At 38.0% G+C, this 13,704-nt stretch overlaps 1 protein-coding gene across 3 annotated transcripts in view; it reads right to left on the reverse strand.

Moving 5' to 3' along the window:
* Positions 1–13,402, reverse strand: part of LOC139163984 (pleckstrin homology domain-containing family A member 7-like) — a 74,701-nt gene extending 61,299 nt beyond the window's left edge. For 2 of the 3 annotated variants that reach the window (XM_070745447.1, XM_070745445.1), the window contains exons 1-3: positions 13,251–13,402; positions 10,516–10,592; positions 2,483–2,540 (exon numbers count right to left, since the gene is read on the reverse strand). In XM_070745447.1, the coding sequence (XP_070601548.1) occupies positions 2,483–2,540; positions 10,516–10,592; positions 13,251–13,339 (224 nt within the window). In that variant the 5' untranslated portion in view covers positions 13,340–13,402. Of the gene's footprint in view, positions 1–323; positions 369–2,482; positions 2,541–10,515; positions 10,593–13,250 lie in introns of those variants that run through there. The other variant, XM_070745446.1, reaches the window with a different exon arrangement.
* Positions 13,403–13,704: the final 302 nt, after the last annotated feature.

Consider the following 13,704-nt stretch of genomic DNA (forward strand, 5'->3'; position numbering starts at 1 on the left):
AAATAAGACATAGTAAGTAATAATGTATCAGATAGGCTTTACTTAAAAGTATGAGAAGCTTAAAAATGCTTTAATTTTACATTAAACTGTAACCAACAGATTTTTGAAAACATGTAGAAAGGCCAACGGAACTGATGTTGACTCTTTACATTAAAATAAAATAAAATAAAATAAATCCAGTTCAGTTTGGGGATGGGATTGCATTGAGATCTGCACTGCTACATAATTGGTAATTAATGTTCTAATAAGAAAAGTTATAGAATAGATGAGATTGTTCTCTTCTCCCAGGCTGTCTACACATAATGATACAGTTGTATACAGTATGTGATTCTTATTTCTGATGCCGATGATTATAGACTTTAAAAACCCTGAGCATAGATGTGTAATGGGGGAGAAGGGAGGGGAGGGGAAAGAGAGAAGGAACAAACCAAACCATATAGGACTTTAAACATAAGCAATAAGTAAACATAAACATAAGTAACTGTTTTCCAGAACAGAATGGTGACTAATGGTTAATAGTCTACTTGAACCACATGAGCATAACTGCATATCAGTAATGGTTGTATGGCTTTGATTCAGAGATACAACTCCATCCAAGACAACTGTGTTAGGACCCAACATGATTACAACTACTTTGTTCCTTGCATCCACCATTTGTTTAATGCAAAATGTCACCTAATCTAGTTAAAGCAATGGCTTTGAAATTACAGGTTGATCCCAGTTTGCAGCAACAGACTTGTTACAATAGCAAGTGGGAGATCCCTTTCCACTGCAAAACATTCAAGTTTTTATGCCACCCAACTCACAGCAGAATAATCAAGCATCAAAATGTTAAGTGCTCCTTTGTAAGTATATCTTAAGTATCAGAAAATCAAGTATCAGAAGATCAGAAGATCTTAAGCATCAGAAGTATCAGAAGATTAGATCAGGGATCTATGTAGTCTACCAGCCTGCTTTTCACAATGAACAGCCTGTCAATTACAGACAATCATGTATAGCTATACTGTTAAGAAATCCTATTGCGTGTGCTTAAGTCAAAAATTTTACTATAGCTATGAAAATTAACTATGCTAATTTTATTATACAGTAAAAATACTTATACAGTGCCACTTACATAGTACCGCTGCTCATAAAATTGAAAACTAAAAGCAAAACTCAATGCCATACTGCAAACTGTTTTGATTATTAGTGGCAACAGTAAATAAAAATCAAATACAGTTTCAACAACTGTACACAACTCAATACCAAACTGCTTCGAGAAGCAAATGCTGACTATAGGATATTTTATTCTAAATAGGATATTTTATTCTAAAAATGTCCACAGACCCACAGTTTTATAAAGGATCCTCTTACATTTTATATTTATATAATATCTGTTATGTGTGGTTTGGGGATAGAGCAGGGGTGAAATGCTACTGGTTCAGCCTGATTCAGGGAAATCAGTATTGGCAGCAGCACAAGGTTCTGCCCACCTACCAGGATGTCGCCATTTTATTTATTTTTTAGCCCTCTGGGCATGTGCAAAGCCTTCTGCACTTCCAAATGACTTGGGAAAGTAAGTACCGGTAGATTTCACCACTGGGATAGAACTTCCTTATAGCATAGATAGATAGGTAGAATCCTTTATTGGCCAAGTGTGATTGGACACATAAGGAATTTGTCATTGGTGCATATGCTCTTAGTTTATATAAAATAAAAAAAATGACATTACATGTTAACTGTATATGCATTCCACAAACATCACTGAAAGCTCCAGGTGGAATAGAAAAAAAATATTACTTTCTAAATGTTGATATGTTTTGTAATTTTGTTTAGAAATTTTATCATAAGAGCACTTTTTTAAATTTTAAGAGCACTTTTTAAAATTTCTTGCTTTATAGAGATCACCTTTCCAACAGGTGCCCCCAGATAGGTTTGCTATAATAGACACCTGGGCTTTTGATACTATTTTTTAAAAACCAATCATTCTAGAGGAGTGTACACTGTGTAGTTTTATAGAATGAGAACGTTCATGTTTTTTTTTAATTCAAAGGTTTTTTTTAAAAAACATTATTTCTCGACCATGCTGGCTCCAAATTAAAATCCACACATCTTCAATTTGCCAGGGTTTGAAACACTGGCTTAGAGCCATAAAAAGCTTGATCTGCAAGGATTGTAGCAGACCAAAGGAAGGTATCATTGGGGAGACAGAAGATCTTGGCCTTAGACAATACTTACTATGCAATGTAGTATTTTGCAAACTACAATATATTTAAAACATTCACTAAGATGCCCACAACTCAGTAATAGATGTACGTATCAACAGCAAGCCCCTATGGCTTTAAACCACAATTTTGGATTATTGGTTCCTTCAGGTTGACTGCAATCCCTTCCTAAGCAGCCATTTCTCCTAATTCCCACTCCCAGGAACAACTCACTCATAATAGTTCTAATTGGATAAAGCTGAGTATGTTTTGGTTTATTTTAAATATTAGCAACTTACTTGATGAAAAAAGTAGTTCCCGTTGAGGTGGTGTCCATTTCCCAGCCTTTGGGCATATCTAAAGAAACAATTGATACCGTTAACATATTACCATTAGAAAATTTTCTGTTCCAAGCTGTTACAAACAAAATTTAAGAAGCATTTTTTTTAGAAACAAATTTTTTCAATGGGTTTCATAGAAAATTGTTTATTATGTTTTACTACCTATGTTAATGGTAACAGAGTTGGAAGGAACCTTACATTGGAAATTAAATTAGAAATCAATTTAATCAGTTTGAGGATAACTTTCTTTAAATACATTACAAACAATTCAAGGCAACATCCACAGCATGTAAAACATTAACAAAAGATGTATTATTCAGGCAAAAGAACTAGATGATAATATATAGATATATTGATCTTTGTCATAAGGCCAAGAGCTAAGAGTGCAAATATTTTTGGCAGACAGTAATAATGCAATTTCAATTCTAGTTTAATCTTAGTTGCTACCTGCAGATTACATTATATGGATTTGATTCCTTTTCCCCAGTACACTAGTGTAGGTTTTCTTAAAATAAGAAATCAAGTCTTTTCTATCTACCACTCCTTTCAAGAAAATATTAGCTTTCAAGGATCTCCCAGCCCTTGGGGGTTTTGAAAGCTGCCTGGTCAAGTTCAGTATCCCATCTTATTAGAGATACCAGCCTAATCAAATTCACAATCATTTATCATTTTGACAATGGCAATAAAATACATTCTTTAGCTTGATTTGTTCTCTTTATGTTAATGCCTGCCCCCTTTCCTTATCTGTTGCCAAAGAAGAATTTTATTTATCACCAATTGTAACATACAAAGAAAGAGGAGAGAGAAAATTGCTCAGTGCCCATCATCTTAACTGCCCCGTCTAATCACAGAGGAAAGGATCTCAGCTGCACTGGGAGGACTGATTATTAGGTGGTGGGGTTTTTTTCCCCTTAAAAAGAACACCTTTTAATTTTGGGATGAGAAAGAAGCAAAATCCTTTCAAGGACAATAACTTATTCAAACCAAATGAAATGGACAAAGGACTGTGCAAGTTTCAAAAGGTTTCATCAGGGTGAAGGAGGAGAAGGAGGAGGAAAGAAATCACATTTTCAAACATTAGGTCAAAATATTGTAGCTGTGATATCTGCAATATAAGCCTAATATGGAGTTTTACTATGAAAATAAATAAGCAACCTTCTGGCTTTTCATATATTAAAATTCCACTTGCATACTAGAGACAAAAACATTCTGGGGAAAAATGCTATTTCTGAAGACAGGAAGGCTAGCTGTTTGCTGGTTTGAGAAGTTTACAAATGTTAACTTGACAGATGAAACAATAAAATAATTGTTAAATAAAATAATAATAAAATAATAATAATTCCAGCAGACGTGTTGGTAAATCCACAGTAACTAAATTTAAACTTGCGTGGGATAAACATATATCCATCCTAAGATAAAATACAGGAACTAGTATAAGGGCAGACCATGAGGTCTTTTTCTGCCGTGAATCTTCTATGTTTCTATAATGTTAACATTTTTAAAAAAGTAGTAAGGGTAACCATCATCTCTGCTTAAATGTAACCTGCAGGCAAAATTTGGATTTTGCAATATCTGTCTTCCACTCCACCCCGATTTTCACACAAATTGCCAACTGAAATCCAAAATGATAAATGTAGCTTGCCTGAATTAGGTTAGCCTATCACCTTCAAATATTTGGGGCTACAATCAAGAACAAACCTGGAGATCCATGAGTAAATCCTGGTAGGAGAGAGAGGTCCTTGATGAAAGAGGCCTTCCTAACAACTCTCTGACTTCCTAATTATAAACCTGATTTTCTGCTATGTGGAATGTTGCCTCTCAGGAATTGCATCTGAAGTGAATTCATCTTCATATTTTCACCTCCCAATACATATACAGTTTGACTTTCAGAATTACACAACAAAACCCTATGCTTTTTTTTAATTATATTTTTCATTTTTGGATATGTAACCTTTCAAAACAAGAAGCACTAAGTTTGAGTACTAAGACGTACTTCATTGGAAGGTTACAGTAACCTTATTTTGCAATTATGCAATTACCTCTCCCCTCCCTTTTATTCTACTGAAAACTAGGGAGGGTTCTTTCTGGGATGCTTTCTATACCTGACATCCCTTCTTCAGACACTCTCTAAGCTGCAGGTCTTCCTTGTGTCTCCTAAACAGAGGTGGGTTCCTTCCAGTTGTAACTGGTTCTTTAAAACCATTAGTAACTTGGCAATGATGTCACAGAGCCGGTTCTGTCAGTGGCTCAGTGGGCGCCGCCATCTTGGATTTTCTTCTGCGCATGTGTAGAGGCTAATTTTTGCCTCTGTATGTACAGAAGCTATTTTTGTATTGCTGCAGGCATGCACACATGGCGCGACCCTGAGTGAACTGGATCCAGAACCCACCCCTGCTCCCAAGGTCATTCCCATTATCATTATAGTCCAGATGTGACAGCCCTGCAAATTCAAGAATGCTCAAGATATTTCCAGTCACAGTGGTACCTCTACTTAGAAACTTAATTCGTTCCATGACCAGTTTCTTAAGTAGAAAAGTTTGTAAGAAGAAGCAATTTTTCCCATAGGAATAGTAAAAGCAAATAATGCGTGCAATTGGGGAAACCACAGGGAGGGTAGAGGCCCTGTTTCCTCGCAGGAGATTCCTAGAGAGGCCCCACGGAGATTTCTCCCCCGCCTTTCCCGGCCCGGTTTCCTTCCAGGAGATTCCTAGAGAGGCCCCACGGAGGCTTCTCCCCACCTTTTCTGGCCTGGGTTCCTCCCAGGAGATTCCTAGAGAGCCCCCATGGAGGCTTCTCCCCTCATTTTCTGGCCCTGTTTCCTCCCAGGAGATTCCTAGAGAGGCCCCACAGAGTTTTCTCCCCACCTTTTCCAGTTATAGTTTTGGAGGCTTGGGTTTGTAAGTGGAAAATGGTTCTTGAGAAGAGGCAAAAAAATCTTGAATACCCGGTTCTTATCTAGAAAAGTTCATAAGTAGAGGTGTTCTTAAGTAGAGGTACCACTGTATCTGGAAGATGCCAATGGAAAAAGCACAGTTACTCAACAGAAACATTCAATTAACATCTTAATTAAAATACGAACAGATGTTCATGGCACTCCAGAGTATAGATAGCTGACTCTGAAGCATATAGATAGAAGCTTCAGCGAGGCTTGATCCTATATTTCTTATCATGCATACCATACACTTATGGGAGTAGTTGAAGCTGAAGTCACTGGCATACTTGCTTCTGGGGTGGGGGAGGATGTTCTGAAATACATTGGTCTTAATTAGGTTTTTCTTCCATTTTTCCTCTTAACTTTGTGTCTTTACAAGCTGCCACATGATTAAACTTCAAATACTCAATGTTTAGCGCTCTGTCTACTTTCCTGAGCACAGCAGATATTTAAAATAAACATGTATAACATGTTACTGTAACTTATGGTTTTTCATATGGGAATAAAGCCACCAAGGATTTGGAAACTAGAGTGAATTTCTTCAAACTTCCACTCAAATTTACTGGATTTCATAAAATCCTATACCAAAATGTTCTTCCTGTTAATGACTACTTCACCTTCAAGCATAGCAATACACGAGCATGTAATAGATTCAAACTAGAGGTAAACTGCTCTAAACTCGACTGCAGAAAATAAGACTTCAGCAATAGAGTGATCAATGCCTGGAATCAGTGAAGGGCTACAAAAATTTTTACTACCACTCTGTGGGCGTGGCTTATTTTGTGGGTGTGGCTTGTCATCCATGTGACCACGTGGATGTGGCTTGAAAATCATGTGACGGGGTGGCTTAAAGATCATGTGACTGGCTTAAATCATGTGACTCACTCACGTCAAGGGTTTGGGTTAGGGTGCCTGGCCTCTCCTCACCTCAAAGAGATACAATTTCCCTATCTATTTACTATTACTGAACATCCAAAATATACTATTTAATTCTATGTATATGTGCCATATGTGTACATACATATTAAACACAAGCACACAAAAATATATCTTATCTACTATATAAACTGTATGTATATGTACACACACACACACGCACGCACAGCTCTTCTAAAATTATACACATTCAACCTCATTTACTGTGATAGGAAAAACATATCCAGAGCCCAGAAGGGAAAAAAAGAAAAAAATTCAAAATTTTGCTACTGGTACTGCGTACCTGACCTTACTTGTAGACGCCCATCACTGTCTGGAATGCACTACCTAACTCTGTAGTTTCTTCCCCAAACCCTAAAAACTTTAACCTTAGATTGTCTACAGTTGACCTCTCCCGGTTTCTAAGAGGTCTGTAAGGGGCGTGCATAAGTGCACCATTGTGCTTACCGTCCCTGTCCTACTGTCCTACTTTCTTTTTTTATCGTTACTTTTTTCTTATATTATATTTATACAACCACTACTCTCCTATATATAGAAACATAGAAACATAGAAGTCTGACGGCAGAAAACAAGAAAGAAGGACAAACCATAGATATGATTGGAATTCCTTAAATGACAGAGAGAAGGGGGGGAAATGGTAACAATGAGAGCACATTACATTTCATAATTTATATTTACAGAAACTATCTTTCCTTCAGCAGGGTGGTAAAACTGAACGCAGAATTCATCTTCACATTCATACTTGAAAGTTGTGCACTAAGGATAGTCACAGAACCTCAAAATATTTATTTAAAATCACCTTTGTCTCATATCTATCTGCTCTTGTAACTTGAACTCAATATACTCAGTTCCAGACAGTTCCAGAAGATAACTTTAAAAAATTTGACATTGCAAATTATTTCAAAGGTCATGGAAACATTTGTTTTTATTTGTGAACAAGATGTGTATTTTAAACATGCTATCTAGGTTTTCTTAGTATATTCAATGCTAAAAACCCCAAAGCTGATATTGCCCAATACATTTCTGAAAAAATACATCGACAATCTTGTAAACAAACTTTTAGTAAAGACTTCTATCCTAACATTCCAAACGTATTTTTCTCTGACCATGCTGCTATTAAATCAAGGAACTATAGATGGATGGTACAAGTGCATGCCCATCTTTTTCAAAGCATCTTTTTGCCTTCAAATCTGAAATGCTGAGCACATTATTGTGTAGCCTACTATATTCCCATATTCTTATAAACATAGTATGCAATGTGAAGTGTCTGGCAAAGTTCAAAGTGTAAAATTCTTTCTAACATTAATGATTTGAACTTTTAAAAAAATGATATTCCGGAATCATAAATTGCAATATCCTGCTGCTGTTTTATATAAAAGGGGTAACAAGGTTATGATTTTGGTTACTAGTCTTTGTACTGTGATTCTTATAGTCTCTTAAACCAGTCTGTGTTCACTTTTTTCTTTAGTCACAACGTTCTGATGTTATATTGTTAAATATTTAACTATCTAACTAACTAGATTTAGTATTCATCTGAGATGTGGCAATTGCAATCCCCCAGTTCAACTCCTTAACTGGAATGCAGATTGCAGACTGCTGGTTAACTGGCACAAAATGGACATGCCTTCAAAATGGTCTATCATCAAGATGACTCCTGTGTAAAATCTAACTTAATTCTTTAAATATGGCTTCAAACACACCATTAAAAAATATACTTGGTTCTGTAAACACCATACAGGTAGTCCTCAACTTCCAACAATTCATTTAGTAACCATTCAAAGTTACAACTGAAAAAATACTTCTGACCATTTTTCACAACCGGCACAACTTCTCCATGATCAAGTTGTTAGCTTGGCAACTGACTCATATTTATGATGGCTGCAGTGTCCTAGGGTCATATGATTTCCTTCTTGCAATCCTCTGATAAGCAAAGGCAACAGGGAAGCCAGGTTCACTTAACAACCATATTACTAACTTAACAACTGCAGCGATTCACTTAATAAATGTAGCAAGAAAGGTTGTAAAATGAGGCAAAATTCACTTAACTGTCTCACTGAGCAACACAAATTTTGGGTTCAATTGTGGTCCGAAGTCAGAGGTCTTCAAACTTGGCAACTTTAAGACTTGTGGACTTCAACTCCCAGAATTCTCCAGCCAGCACAGCATAGCTGGCTGGAGAATTCTGGGAGTTGAAATCCACAAGTCTTAAAGTTGACACGTTTGGGGACCTTCGTCCTAAGTAGAAGATACCTATATGTATTCTTCTTCAGTTTATAGATAATAGTATAAACATTGGAGCGCTAGGATTACTTTTGTCCTAGTCCAATTTCAAAAGCTTTGTTCTGGTAATCACTTCAGACTTCTGAACAAAAGAAATCTGTTCCCTTGGTGGCTTATGATGAGGAAGCAAGGAAAAGGAATGAGAAAAATATGGAGTGGAAAGAGGGGCGAGGGGAGAAGGATATCAGAAACAGACAGTGTTGTGGTTGGCTCTGGCCCAGCACCTGCCCCAAGGAATGTGGAGGTGGATGTGGGGGAAACATCCACATGCCACAGGCCTGTTTTGCTCCTGATAGAATCTCCCGACGAAGGCTCCTCTGACGAAGGAAACGTGAGTAGCAGGGAAGAGGGGAGTTTGGCAGACAGCCCAGGAGGAGATCAATCATCCTTATCATCCCTGGATTCTGAACAGGACCTATGCATGCGTAGAGTGATGCATAGGAGAGAACAACTGAAGGGTTATTACAGGAGATAAGTGAGGCCACCTGTGGTTGGGTGGGGCTGCTGTAATTAGTGCTACAGATAAAAAGAACAGCATGCTGGTTTAGCCTTGTGGAAATTTATCTGATTCATAGTTTCGTCAAGATCGTGGTTTTGCTGTTTCCCTGTTCAAGACTGTGTGTGGACTTTTTGGACTTTGGAATTGGACTCAATTTCCCAGTTATTGGGTGAGAAATTGGATTGCATTTAACCTGTGCCTTGTGTGTACCAGAAAATCCCTTTGACATTTAAAAAGGGAGTTTTTTCTGCTTTTCTGTTGATGAAGACTTTTGGTTTTCCTTCTATCGTGTGGTGTGTGTCTTTTTGGACTAATTACTCTGTAATTACGGGCGGTTGGGACACGCCAGCAGAACAGACAGAATAAATAATCTTGCCCATCACTTGGTGTTCTTCGCTATTCACTGGTAATTGATGAGGGAGAGGTGGTTAATGTGATACTTGTATTAACCCCTGACATTTATTTCATTCTAGGATTCATTCCATTCCTGAAGGCCATTATTTGGGTTTGCTTCAACTGCCACATATTTTAGCCTAGGAAATTGGTGAGTGTGAGTGTGTGTGTGAGTGTGTTGTTGGAGCAGTAGAAACTTAGTCATAACAAAATTCTTTACTCAAGGACAAATGCCTGCTCCTGCATGGAGACTATCCAGTTTGAATGCAAAGATTAATATGTGTGTTCTTTTTGATTGTGAGCCGCCCAGAGTCCTTAGAGTGACATACAAATAGAACTAATAAACAAACAAACAAACAAACAAAAAATAAGATTTGACTGGACCATGTGATGAACATGTGTAGCATTTTCAACTGGGTGGGGAAACCCTGGAAGCTTTCAGATTTGGGTTTTCTCAGATGTGCCAACATGACATCTCTAATAAATTGGAACTTTGAGGAACTTCTAGCCTCGGAGTTTTATGTCATTGGTGGTGTTTTTCTGGAACCCTGACACCAGAGATCATATTTGCAGAAGGATGGCCATCAACAGAAAAAAAGAAAAGAAATATAGATCCCTGTTACATAGCATTACAACCTAGCATCCCCCAAAATAATATTGACCAAATCCAGCCTGACATTCACAGATGAGTTTTGTAAATTATTTTGAATGTTGTTCTCATCCAGAGCGTTAGCCAACAGTAGCTTTTCTCAAACTGGAGCTTCCCCTTAGTCCTCCAGTCACCCATGACTGGGGAAAAGGAATCTGAAGAGCAAAGCCTCTGTATGACACCAGAGTGAAACAAGTCAAGAGATGGTTTATTATGAACAGCAAGTGAGGAAACCTGAAATAGCAAATGTCAGCCATCATTATAATGAATGAATGGTAATAAAAGGCTATTTTCTTTCTTACCTGGCCAGGAAAAGTGCCCACTCTGGATAGAATAGCCACTGCTTGGATGAGTCCAGCAAGTAGATTTTGTTTCATCGCTATAAGCAAGTCCAAAGAAAGTATTTAAAATGTATGGAACATCATCATTTTCAATTTTAAATAAAGATCAAGAACAATTGTCCTCTGTTTTAGCACAGTATGCTTATCATTAAGTGTGATACCAGAACAAAGGTTACACCAACTATATCAGTGATGGCGAACCTATGGCACTGGTGCCACATCTGGAGCTATATCTGCTGGCATGTGAGCCATTTCCTTAGCTCTGCTCCAGTACATATCTGTGCAGTGGCCAGCTGATTTTTGGCTTGCACGAAGGCTCTGGGAAGACATTTTCAGCTTCTGGAAGGCCTCTGGGGAGTTGGAGAGGGCGTTTTTGCCCTCCCCAGGCTCCAAGGAAGCCTCTGGAGCCTGGGTGGGGTGAAAAATGGGCCTACTGGACCCACCAGAAATTGGGAAATGGGCTGTTTCTGGCCTACAGAGGGCCTCGGGGGGCAGGGGAGGCAATTGTTGAACTCCCCAGGAATTGAATTATGGGTGTGGACACTCACACAGGCATGATAATGTGTGCACACACACTTTCGGCACCCAAGGGCAAAAAAGGTTCACCATCACTGAACTATAGCATAATCCCTTTTTAAATCTCGCTACTTTTCCCAAAAACTTACATTACAGCCATTTATTTGAATCAAGAAGGGAAGAGATAGATACACTGAGAGAGAGAGTGAATTCAATTTTCAAATTGCATCTTTATGTAGCAAAGACAGCATCATCTATATACAAGGATGCTCAAAAGTTTGAAGAGCTGCCAACAGTATATTTAAGAGGGAGAAAAGCACTCAACAAATGATAGTTGAGCAATCTGTTTCTGAACAGAATATGGAAAGTGGGTGTCAGAGTACTGGAGGGGGGGAGAGATAACTGCCAAAATTAGAAACTGGAAGACTTTATCCTACCATCCTTTATTGTAAGAGTGTGCAATTTTGTCATTTTACAATGCTTTAAAATGTTCGTGATATTTAACATATTCTTTGTGATGTACGGAAGTTAACATGGTTATTTTTCTGACCTGTACATTTCTCCCATAGGATAATAGGCCTATACACCCTATTCTGTAAATTATACATACATACATACATACATACATACATACATACATACATACATACATACATACAGTGATGGGCTCCTACAGGTACCGTCAGGTACACAGTACCGGTAGCAAAATTTTGATTCCCCCCCCCTTTTTTTCCCCCTTCTGGGTAAATTTTTCCTATCACAGTAAATGAGGTTGTATGTGTATAATTTTAGAAGAGCTGTGCTTGCGTGTGTGTACATACACTTTATATAGTAGATAATCAGGGGTGGGCTGCTGCCCGGATGGGGGGGGGGCGCAGTGGCAAGAATGGAGCTCCACCCCAGAGCACCCAATTTATTTATTTATTTATTTATTTATTTATTTTGTCCAATACACAATGAGGGTTTTAGTGGGTATATATCTATATACACATAGTAAAATACATGATGAAGGTTATAGAGGAGATACTCATAGTAAAATATATCTAAGAAATAATAGAAAAGAAGGTATAGGAATAGAACATATCAATGAAAGAATAGAAGAAGAGATATAGGAATAGAAGAAAGGTATAGGAGATATAGGAGAGCAATAGGACAGGGGACGGAAGGCACTCTAGTGCACTTGTACTCGCCCCTTACTGACCTCTTAGGAATCTAGATAGGTCAACCGTAAATAATCTAAGGGTAATTTGCACTGAAAGATGTTGAAACATAATGCATAAGCCACTCCCACATTGTGGTAGTAAAAGTTTTGATAGCCCATCACTGATACATATATACGTACATACATACAAACAAACATACTTACATACATACAACATGCGTCTATGAGTGCGTCTGAACAGAATAGGATATATATACCCATCATAAGAGGGAACAGTATTGAAATGCAAAAGTTTAATAGCCCTTGAAAATTCAGCAGGGTTGGAGCCCTCTAAGTCTGATGTGGGGAATAGAGGCTGAAGAGGGCGAAGTGGATAAAGCCATTTCATGAGTCAGAAGCAAGATACGAAATGGCCATTTCCTGATTCACAACTCAAGCTTCTTAGGTTACATTCCTATGGCCAATCAGGGACAAAGTCCCATGGAAATCAGTGGAATTTACTTCTACTCAACCATGCGTAGGATAGCATTGTTTATTTGACACTAGCTTGGTAGATAACACAGCAGGTTCAGCAAACCAGATAAGGAACTTTTCAGAACTAATACTACATTTTTTTTAAAAAAGTGGGGGAGGGATTGCTTAGAAATACTAACAAGGCAGGATAGAAAAACAGCGAACCATTATCAGATTAAAGGTGCACAAGTAAACAAAATCTACTTTTAGGTTGCCTCTCTCAGGACACATACAACAAACTTAGTTCTAAGTAAGTCACATATTTAAAAATCCCTAGATGCTTCATGCTTCACAGTAGATTTAAATCTAGTTATTTGGTTTTGGAGAATGATCCTGGTTTTTCAGAGAATATTTTAATATATAATACCTCATTACCAGAAACCTAAAAGCATAGGGACTGAAAGAAAGGTCTGAAAGTTTGTTGGGTTACATCCCATCAGACAATCATCCTTTCAGCTTGAAGAAGTCCTGAAAACAGCAGCAACAAAGCACAAACAAAACCTACTTGATAAAGAAGATTCTCCCATCCTTGCAAACTCCATAGGTCCACTTGCCAGGCAGATCAAGCCATTCAATGTCCTCCCCAGTGGCCATCAGTCCATTCCACTGCAAATGCCACCAAGAAAAAAGGGTGGCGGGAAAGAGGCTGCGTTTCTCTTCAACTGATCTTCACTCGCTTCTTGACCCTTCCTGCTTGAAGCAGAAAGGAAGCACAGAGGTAAAACTGAACTCATTGGAGCCAGTCCTACCAGAATGCAGGTAGGTCAACCTTTCCTCAGAAACTGTTTCGCTGCAAATAGCCCAGGAGGAAGGAAAAAAAAAAAAACCCACAGCACCTGGTTAACCCTTTTGAGGACTGGTGGATGATCTTTCATTTAAAAGCTGGCAGACAGAAAATCCCTTCCGGCTGCTAATGAAAAAAAGAAAAAAAAAAGAATTCTGCAGGAGTCTCCAGAATG

The sequence above is a fragment of the Erythrolamprus reginae genome, chromosome 3 (assembly GCF_031021105.1).
Source record: "Erythrolamprus reginae isolate rEryReg1 chromosome 3, rEryReg1.hap1, whole genome shotgun sequence".
NCBI lineage: Eukaryota > Metazoa > Chordata > Lepidosauria > Squamata > Dipsadidae > Erythrolamprus > Erythrolamprus reginae.